This window comes from Saccoglossus kowalevskii, chromosome 19 (genome assembly GCF_978046115.1).
Source record: "Saccoglossus kowalevskii chromosome 19, keSacKowa6.1, whole genome shotgun sequence".
Lineage (NCBI taxonomy): Eukaryota > Metazoa > Hemichordata > Enteropneusta > Harrimaniidae > Saccoglossus > Saccoglossus kowalevskii.
The window spans coordinates 10216395-10227359 of NC_140659.1; the positions used below are offsets into that span (position 1 = coordinate 10216395).

General features: G+C 36.0%; 1 protein-coding gene across 1 annotated transcript; it reads left to right on the plus strand.

The window, feature by feature from the left end:
* The first annotated feature begins 2754 nt into the window (after positions 1-2754).
* On the plus strand, positions 2755-10722 carry LOC100370763 (tachykinin-like peptides receptor 99D). Its single transcript, XM_085494075.1, has 4 exons — positions 2755-3416; positions 4863-5013; positions 8150-8349; positions 10297-10722. Exons 1-4 carry the CDS (start codon positions 2755-2757, stop codon positions 10487-10489), a joined length of 1206 nt encoding a protein of 401 aa, XP_085350201.1. The 3' UTR covers positions 10490-10722.
* Positions 10723-10965: the final 243 nt, after the last annotated feature.

Below are 10965 nucleotides of genomic sequence, written 5' to 3' on the forward strand. Positions count from 1 at the left end.
TCTCTTGGGGTTCTGCAAACCGGATTGTCTGTCGCGAGATAATGTCTTTACAAATGTTATAAAATGCTCAAATCGTGAAACGTCCTGACTGCGAAAGTTAAATGTGTTATAGCATACATGCTTATATACTGACCGTATTGATTGAACGTAAGACAAGAACACATTTCTGGAAACAAATGTATCAGCCAGGACCACACCAATTTACTACATGAATGAATGACATAAAATGTAATGACATTTGGTAATTCTGGAACACGTCTGATGGACGGCACAATGTAGTGCAGCTCTTGCAATGTTAAAATCTCTGGGACCAGTGAAATCATCAAAAGTGTTATACCCTTTAAAATAACAAGAATCATTCGACAGTATAGCGTAATATGTTTTAAGGAGCATTCGCGCACACGAAATAATTAGATTATTTAATCATGCCTCGAATTATTAATACTGTAAATATGTATATTTTCAATATATTTTCGCGTAATGCTTTCAGTATAAATAAGATGCACGTGTGACCATATTGTATTTGTACACGACGTTATGCGTAATACATATTTTGCAAACTGGTCAAGTGTAATGCATTTTTTCACATTTGAACCAATAACAATGGCAATGTCGCATCTGCGATGCTGCGCTATTATCCGCGATTTAATGGTATTTACTAGGTCAGCCATGTCTAATTTGTGTATACATTTGCATTAGTAATGTCAAAATTGATAAGAATTTAAAAAGGACAGTCGCGCTCAGTGGCAATAATGTGCATTTTTGCGGTAAGTGACACGCTGGGTGATTTTAAGAAACTTTACCCACTGAATGATTGTTACCGTTCAGGTGTAGTTAAACATATGGATGTGTGTCACTGTACGTTTGGAAAGCAATGATAAAATAACAACTGTAGGCGTCACTGCTAATGTTATACTCTTACTTGTGTTGCATTTTCCTTTGTGGCATTCTGTCACAGAGTAAGGCCTGCTTATCCCAATTGAGAGGGCCACCCACAGAACTCACACTGGGCAGGGGGTTCTTTCACTGCTAGTATGGGGTAGACAAGACAATAATACTGGAAATGAAATACTCGTACACTAAAATATTGAGTAAAAGCTCCTGGCTTTAATACCTTTCAAAATAATTACAAGAAATAAAGCACAGAAAAATACAATGAATAAAATCACTAAAATAGGGGATTGCTTAGGGAAGTGTGCATTGGTGATAACTCACAGTTCCAGGATGTATTAATGGACGGCAGTCAATGGCTTCTGCAAAACAACAACGACGAAATACAGGACTCTTGCTTGTAGAGGAACGCTGGTAGTCTGGAGGGCACCACTGGAAGCAGGAGAACGCAGAGCAGTTCATACAAGTCTCACAGAATGATGGTTGTAGCCTGTATCACTTGTCAAACAATATCGTAGCAGAACACACAGGAAAAGAAGTTGAAGTAACGGACACCAAATTGAAATAATTGACACCAAACTGTCCAATTAATAGGCAGTGGCACCATCTGGGTTTCCATATGAGCCAATCAGAATGTAATCTTGCTAGCAGCTGTGTCACGTAGGCAACTCAGTAGATCATGAACATCCTTTGTTATTCAAATAACACCACACCTGGTAGATTCCAATTCTCCTTCCAAAGTTGTAAACACCCTTTGTTATGTAAATTACAAGCACACCTGGTAGCACCCACTGTCCTATGACCTGTCAATCACCTTTATGACAGTTATCATAATGCACGCCGTCTCTTCCCATGATTCCATGCACACTTCCATTTGCAGGGTTTGAGGTAATATTACAAAAACATGAAATAAAGGATGCTGACACATTCACTATGCTTGTTGCTTGTTTATTAATCCAATAGTTTTATTCATTGTCGTGATAATATGCAAATTCGGGACACGTTAAGCTCTATTGGACCATAAACTATGATTATAATGCCGGCAATCAAAAAAATGCAAATTTGAAACAGACGTACTAAAAACAATTATCATACAATTTGCAGTTGCCCAGAGCTCGTGTGATTTACTAAATACACTAAATAATATTTCTGTGAGACAAAAGAATATAGTCACGAATTGAAGTGAGCATTGTATACAACTGTTCTGAACATCAGTGAAAACAATTCAAGGAAGATCAATGGTATCCAGTTATTGTGTGTATGTGTCATGTATACATGTTCGTATTAACATGTTCGTCATTAACTTTCTGTTCACTTATATTATGTTTTTACATTCTTATAGATACGGATTAACGTCAGTGAAACCTGCATTCAATAACCGTTAGTTGGGACATTCATTCAATTGCATTTGTCTGATACAGCTGTCATATCGTGAAGCCTTTGAATCCGCCTGTATAGAATTGAAACATCTGGGAAAAATTGAAATGGATATCACCACTGAATTTGTTTTCAAGAATACTGTTGGCAGTAGCTTTCGATTTATTATGATTGTACATTATCTACTCACATTGGTGTTGATCATAGAACTTCTCGGCTGGTGATGCTTTCGTAGTGGGATCATCTACTGACTGGCGTGATTACTGAACTTTGCAGCCAAACGATGAAAGCGTGTGATTAATAAGCAGGTGATCATCGCGCATTAACCCGTGCCCGACCTTCGTAAGTCGGTAGATCGCCGGATTATTTTAAGACGTTAAAACCTCAATATTTCCCCAAAAAGAGATATAAAAGGTGCATTTAATTTTGAGCTGTCACGTCTTCTTCATCACAACGTACACTGAATTTGAACACGAGTCTGCAAGTATGGCATTGTCTTTCTCGTACATCGCAAGTTTGAACTTCACTCTTCATTCCACACTCGCACCATCGGTAGAATACGATTACGAGTTCAATTGGAACGAAACATGTAAAGATTTCCAGCAGCCGATCATAGAGACCTTTATATGGACTTTACTTTTTGGCGCGATGATTATAACCGCTGCGGTGGGCAACTGCATTGTTATGTGGATCGTCCTCGCCCATCGCCGTATGAGAACAGTGACTAACTATTTCATCGTTAACTTAGCTCTCGCCGATGCCCTAAACGCGATTTTCAATATCTCGTTCACTTTCACCTACGTACTCCGAAACGATTGGTATTTTGGGAATGCTTATTGCAAGATTGTACGATTTATCTCACCATTAGCAGTAGCTTCAAGTATATTCACTCTGATGGCTATAAGTATAGACAGATATATCGCGATAGTTCATCCCATGAGACCGAGGATGTCAAATATCCTCGCTAAAACGATTATTGTAGTCGTGTGGATTGCGTCAGCCGCAATCGCCCTCCCTTGGCTTATATTTACCAATATCGACTTTAGTACATGTCCTCCTCCTGCGATAACAGACACGCCCATCTACGTACGTCGAGTCTGTGCTACAATATGGCCCGACCAGGAAAATTATGGAGATTGGTATTTCTGGTGAGTTTCTTGTAACAGCATGATATAAGTTACAAAATGAAGTTCGGAATACAAGTGACATATTAATATTATCTTGAAAAGATAAAGTTTGAAATAATAATTAAAATTTTATAGCTGAAATTACGAAATGATTGTATGTGTACGGGTAGAGTGAGAAGGCGAGTTATAGTATCGGAGAATTTCCCGAATATTATTCTTTAATTACGTTGTATTCCTTCTGGTGATTTTAGGTGATTGTAGTTTCTTGCGATATCTTGTATAGTGCCTAAAATGTGCGGTTCGAACGCCTGCACACAATCGAATGATTTACTTTCGAACTTGAATTTCAGTTTTTAATAATTCATTGTGTAAATGCTTTACTTTATCTAAATTGACCATCATTAAATATGTACAGCACATTATTAAATGTGGAAATATCACCAAAATAGTTTTGCGTTTGTTGAATGTTTTGACGTCACTAGGACGCTATGACATTTGTTTATTTCAAATTTTTATGTTCGATTTCACCAATAATTCGCAACACATTACAAATACTGAATGCAAAATAATAAATTCTGATTTTCTTTATATTTAATTTATATTTGGAGATAGATAAATTGGGTAATTTGAATGGCGTATCTATTTTACTAAAGATATATTCCCTAATTGCTTTAGCTGAGTGTATAAGTCTAATATAAAACACAACAAGTGATATAACAGTGATCCGAAAAATAAATGCATATAGTTCGTGCTAGTGATTACGGCATAATTACACAAAGTTTCTTTGTGCTTAGTAAAATTGCGTTTTACACAACGACGACGATTTAGTTTAACGGCGCTTAGGTTATTTCTCATTATACACTATACTATAATTTATACGTTTTTCTAGAGTAGTCTTAAAACATATCTTATGACTACAATCGCAGTGATAGACATCATTCCCAATACATTTAAGCTAATGAAATGTCTATATCGAGTGAGTTGACTTTATTCAGAGAGTTGGATATTATTGTAAGCTTCCATAGTTAGTTAACCGTTTTCATTTCATAAGTACAGTCAAATAAAAGACTAGTCAAAGATTGACAGATTGATAGTGTAAATAATTACATGCTCTATAATTGTATGAAAAGTGTACAATACGAATACTATACTACCTTGATCGTTCAGTATTGCCTGTCTTTATATCAATTAATATCGGATGATGGCCTGTGAAACGTATTAAAATTAAAATTGTGTTTTTATTAGAGATAGAGTTGCAAATTTCGCTATGACCCACGGATCCAAATTCCTTAATTTTGTATTGTACTACATAAAGGCATTGATTTGTTCGCTATTGGCTCAATTCAGACGCAAGTGAAGGACATCATGACACAATTATTCTTTCCACTGACTGATGTTTTCCGCGGTGTAGATACGACAAGAAGTTAAATACAACGTCAAACACAGTTTTTCTTTGTATATATGTAGGTACAGCTTCAGTTTCATGGTGGCCACGTACTTCCTACCGTTGATTGCTCAAGGCGTGTCTTATAGTATCGTTGGTATTAAGCTATGGGGCAGCCAGGCTCCTGGGGAGATATCAAACAGACACAGAGAGCAGTTAAAGGCAAAAAGAAAGGTATGTATATTGTAGAAATAATATAATAAATTAAGACTCGTAGTTATAATTCACAGACACAAATAAATACACGTGAGAGGAAGATATGTAGAACTCAAGGTAAAGAAGTGAATATATCAAAATGCACATGTTATCAATCACCATATGCTAGTAGTTCCTAGCAAACAACTGTCGTATACAAGCGATTGTTAGCGTTTCATAGATGATCGCTGCAACGGAATAACCACATTTATCAACAAATCAATCTTAATGAAAACAAGATACAGTAAAAGTGTGTAAAAAAAGAAGTGTAGCTTGTATATAGAAAACGCTTGTACGTGCAAATACACACATCGATTCAGTTTCATTTGTATTGACAAAATAAAAAACGTATACAAAATACGGATCACTAATGCATAAGTTCTTAAAAGAGCGGGTACACTTCGACGTTAGAATGATCTATTATGCATTATGACGTCACAGTTATATGTATTATGAATGCGGAATAGTTGCAACAACCTCTTTAGCACAGTGAATATGGCTTAACAGTTACTAGAAGGAGACAATGAAAATCAATTTTCTGTTGCCCCGATAAATTATTCCGCTAAATTCGAACACAGTGTATTACTTTTCTTGAAATCAGCAATGTCTAGATCAGATTGGATGATTAAGGTGTTTTTGGCAAAAACCTTCAAACGGTTAGAGGCCACCATCTTTGATATTTTTGGAGCTGACGTACGAACATTCACTGCTCATGATCACACGAACATGTCATTACTTGTGAATAACTGGGCTACTGTCATATAACTAATAATACTGTTGAATTAATGATATAGAAACAAACGTTAACTTACGCCCGAGGGATGTCTAGTGTAACACTGTAACATCAAAGATATATAAATATGTCGGCATGTCTAAAACACTATTGATGTACGAATCAAATCTATATTTGTAATAGTTGCTAGATTTCCTCCTGCTATAAGAGGAGTAAACGGTCGGGATTATCGGTTTGTCTTGACAAAGCCGATGGAAAATCGTTTCAGTGTTTGTTTACAATGCTCGGAAACGAACCCTACATGATGGTTTACATGACACAAGCCGACACCCCAACTTCCTGTGTAATTGTTGACTTAAATCTATTTTCTTACCACTCAGCAATGTTAAATAGGCATCTTTGGACAATACATTGTTGGATTGAATATGACACGCAAGTGAAATCACAGTAACAACTGTTTTTTTTACACTGCGTTAAGAATTCAATGAATTCAAAGTGAGGAACTGCTACAACAGATTACGATGCTATTATTATTCGCGACTATTTCATGAATTTCGCAGTATATTAAGCTAATTGTTTATTCAAAGCGAAACACATCACATTCGATAATACTTCGCACAACAATCATGATAACTATTAATATGACGAATTCCGAATTGGCGGAAAATCAATTGAAAATGTATCATAACTGCCTAAGGATATACAATTCCGTGCGAAAAACACAATCAGCAATATACTATTTATGATTATCAAACACAAAAACATACACAAAGTCGTAAAAAAGTGAGTTTCTCGCGTGTTGCAAAATTCAAGTGATCAATTATAATTTCATTACATCTGTTATTGCTTTCGGAACGTTTTCCATTATAACTATTTTATTTTATAACGTGAGTAACTGAAGTGTTGTTCTCGCTTCACCGAGCTTTCGTTTACCATCACGTCATCGAGATGATTCATTGATTAACTCTTCTTGTAATAAACAGTAGAAACGTTGTACGTATGTGATGCATACGTGATATTATTAAATCAATGAATCCGTTGACTTTCAGAAACATTACGTTGATGTAATCTATATGTGATATTATTAAATCAATGAATCCGTTGACTTTCAGAAACATTACGTGTATGTAATATATATGTGATATTATAAGACCAGTAAATGTATACGTAGTAGTATCAGATCAGTGCATACATTGACTATCAAACCAGATCAAATTATATAATATTGTTAATGTTGAGAGGATACGCCCCACAATTTGATATATGTTCAAGTGTATTTACTAATTCTTGGCGATAAGCATTTGAATACTGTGAGCGACACGCCGTGGTAATTACAATCGCCGCACGTTAGTACTGGGATCCAGGCACGGCATTATTACAATTGAACCGTAAACAATCCATAACCCCAGGGATAATGTCACCCTAATATATTTATTAGTGTCGAAATAGTCAGATTGCGGTTGTCTGGCCGAGTACTGATGTGTGTGAGTGTGAGTAGTGTCGATGATACGTGCTCACTGTTTGTATAGGGGTTTGTGTTTGTTAGCTGTATGCCAATGAAAAAGACATCGTTTAAGATGAAGAAAAATAATGCATTTTCCAAACGTATTACGCTGCATCGTGTCATGACAGTAGAGTTGTGCAGACAAATTGTCGAGCTACTTGATGAGTTTAATTACTTTGGTCGCAAAAGTAAAATTAATATTTTAGACGGCACACATATAGACCATCAGAGACGTCAGTTTAGTGTATTACTATGCAAGTTTCGCGTCTGTGGCAGTGGGGTGAAATGTTTTTGTTTTGTTTTTCATTTTGTACAGGCATCTACAGTTGTTATATTTTATACATACATACATATAATATTTTTGGTAGGTTGAGTATTCATATGACTGCAGTGTGAATGTAGTATGTGTTACTGGTCATGCTGATACATTTTACAGTTTATACAGACGAAATGTGCATGGAACGCTTATACAAATCCGGCAACACTGTTTTAACTGCGATGTTGACGCGTAAATAAAATATAAAAATGAAATCTTCCTTGATGCAGCAATGGGACAGGTTTTGGTTCACTAGTTGTTGTCATGTGTATTACTCTAATTCATCCATTCAGGTATTTATTTTTTGGAATCATCTTTTCATTTTGAAATATAGCAAATTATTATACACCTGTCACCGATACGCCATAAGTTACAGCGTGCTGCGCGTCGGTCGATACTCCTGCTATACTGTCTTCTTGCATACTTTTATGTATCCTCGTAATAACCTCATAATAATATGCTTGTGATCCAAATATAAGTATTCGTCGTTGCAACAGACGTCGATACGTGGGACCAAAAATCATAATGTACAATATATGACGTTTAACCGTTTTGCAAACAGGTTGTGAAAATGATGATTCTAGTGGTTGTTATCTTTGCAACCTGCTGGCTTCCGGTTCATATCTACTTCTTACTGGGACGAAGCTACAGCGATGTATTGTACAGTCATCCTAATGCCCGTGAGATTTACATGGCTGTGTTTTGGTTGGGAATGAGTAATTCAATGTACAATCCGTTCATCTACTGCTGGCTGAACGATAGGTAAGTTTCACCAACATGTTATTTCTTCTGGTAATTATGCGATGTCGTAAACTTTAGCATACGGAGCTATGTGTTTGGAGGTTTAATTGCGACAGGCTGTGGACATTATCGACGTCATTAACGGCTACTACCTAATGAACATCCTACTTGGAACAAACTCAGAATACATTGAAAAACTTGTTTCTGTTGAAAAGGAAATCAGTTGTTCATACAACAAAAAATACAGTACCGCCCTTGCCCTAGATGACCTTGTTTCTGATATCACTGCCAACATAGACAACGGTTTTGCTACATTTGGGGTATTGATTGACTTAAAAAAGGCATTTGATACTATTGACCACCATATTTTCCTTGAAAAACTGGCTTTTTATGGGATAAGTGGTCTCCCGCTTTCGTGGTTCGAAAGCTACCTAACTAATAGACACCAAACAGTAAACATTGACTGAACTGCATTCACATCCAGACAAATTCAATACGGCGTGTCCCAGGGATAAATATTACGGCCTTTACATTTTCCTCTCTACATAAATATTAACCATTTCACTGATGCTTTCAACTCCGCCTTATTGCGGATGATACAAATTTATTTAAAATCCTGCAAACTAACTCTGTTGATCTTTCTAATATTAATAATGATTGTGAAAATGTTGTACAATGCTAATAAATTAACAATTAATATAGAAAAAAACAAACTATATGATCCTGAAAACCCCGCAAAGAAAAAAAGTGGAAAGTAAAAGTGGAGGACAGCTCGCAATCAATGATACGTTGATAGAGGGCGTGTCTAAAGCCACATATCTAGGAGTAACCATTGACCAATGCCTAAATTGGAATTCTCATATTGACAACATTGTGAAGACCATTAGTCCCAAAGTGGGCATTATATCCCGCTCGTTACTATGCTGCCAGATCAATTCTCATCCTACTTTACAATACACTTATTCTCCCACAAAAAAATAGTGTGCGCCTTATGACCTTCCCGCACTTTAAAGCACATTCTGCTCCCCTTTTTATTCAATTACGCATACTTGATATTCACAAAATTTGTAAAATTACAAACCTGTTTATGTATCCTCGACCTTAAACACAACAGATATGCACTTAGCCTCAATACGTATGTCAATGATTACCCACATTGCTATCCAACAGGATCAGTGTCTAGCGGTAATTTGTCAATTCTTGTTGCTCAACTTACAGTTTCACAACATAATTTTAAATTTGCTGCAGTAAAACACTGGAATTCACTTCCAGACTTCCTAAAAAATATCAACAACAGAAATTCCAATATAAAATGAAACATTATTTGCTTTGTTAAATTCCTCGATTGCTTCCCACTTCTCTGATTTTTCTTTCTTTTATTCTGCATATAAATTCGTTGTACCAGTAGTTCGTTTATATTATTATTACACGTAATATTTTCGTCATGTTTATATCTAAATCTTATAGATTACTTTTTGTTATGTAAATAGTAATTTCCTTTGCCTTTACTGAGCCATGGACAGGAGTAGTCCATAATGACTATTTCAATGGCCCACTACGGAATTGCTCGTCACTTTAGTTTAGAAAACCGAATACACGCAAGTACAAATGCCTGGGACAAACACTAACCATTTCGCAGACTAACTTATTTGCGTTTTAATTTACCAACAACTAAATTCTCGAAGTCGTTCTTCAACGCACACGGTCGTCACATTTTAAAAGAAGTTGCTATACTTTTCATCAAGATTTCGCAATACTCCAAACGTAAGAATTTACCTATCAAGTTGTGGTGTAATTATTAAGCAAAATGGCGGATTTTATGACGTATGGTGACATTGACGTATTCAGACAAAATGACGGATATGATGACTTACTTAAAAATTTCGAAATCAAAAATGACATGTGACATGACAGTGACGTTTTCAGTCATTGTCCTTGAATAAGTGAAACATATTTATTTTCTTACAGATTCCGACGCGGCTTCAGGAAGGCCCTTCGGTGGCTGCCGTGTTTCAAATGGGCGCCAGGTGAACGGGTCGATTCTCAACGACCAGCAACTCTGAGCGGCACGTATAGTACCAGTCAGGGGATGAAATTGATGAGAAATGGATCAGAAATGACAACAACGGTCGAAGAATCCATGTTGGAAAACAAGCTTTGAACTATAACAATTGTAATGATCTTTACTTTTTGTCGGAAGAAAGTTCAGTAAACGGTTAACATACTTTGCCTCGGGCAGCAAACAAGCACGAAGAATACTGGTATATTGACCTCTATAGCAAACAGGACGCATGGAACCGCGCAAAATTTCTCTCCGCGTGCACTACTATGACGTAGTTTCATTAGTAGCACAGTGACTACAGATAGGTCGTTAAAATGTCACTTATATGGTTACTTCGTGAATACTGTATGTTGGTCATAATTACAAATTCTAGTGCCTTTTATGAAAAAATAGCTAACAAAAAAATTATGTGTACATAATTGGATAATGTACTTCATACGTTATTATTAAAATTATTAAATGTTTATTGTAGGAGGAAAAGTTCGTACATTGCGCATCAAAAATAACATTTTATATAAACATACAAACTATGTCTTCCATTTGTGTCAAACCTATCTACTATGTAGCTCATACTA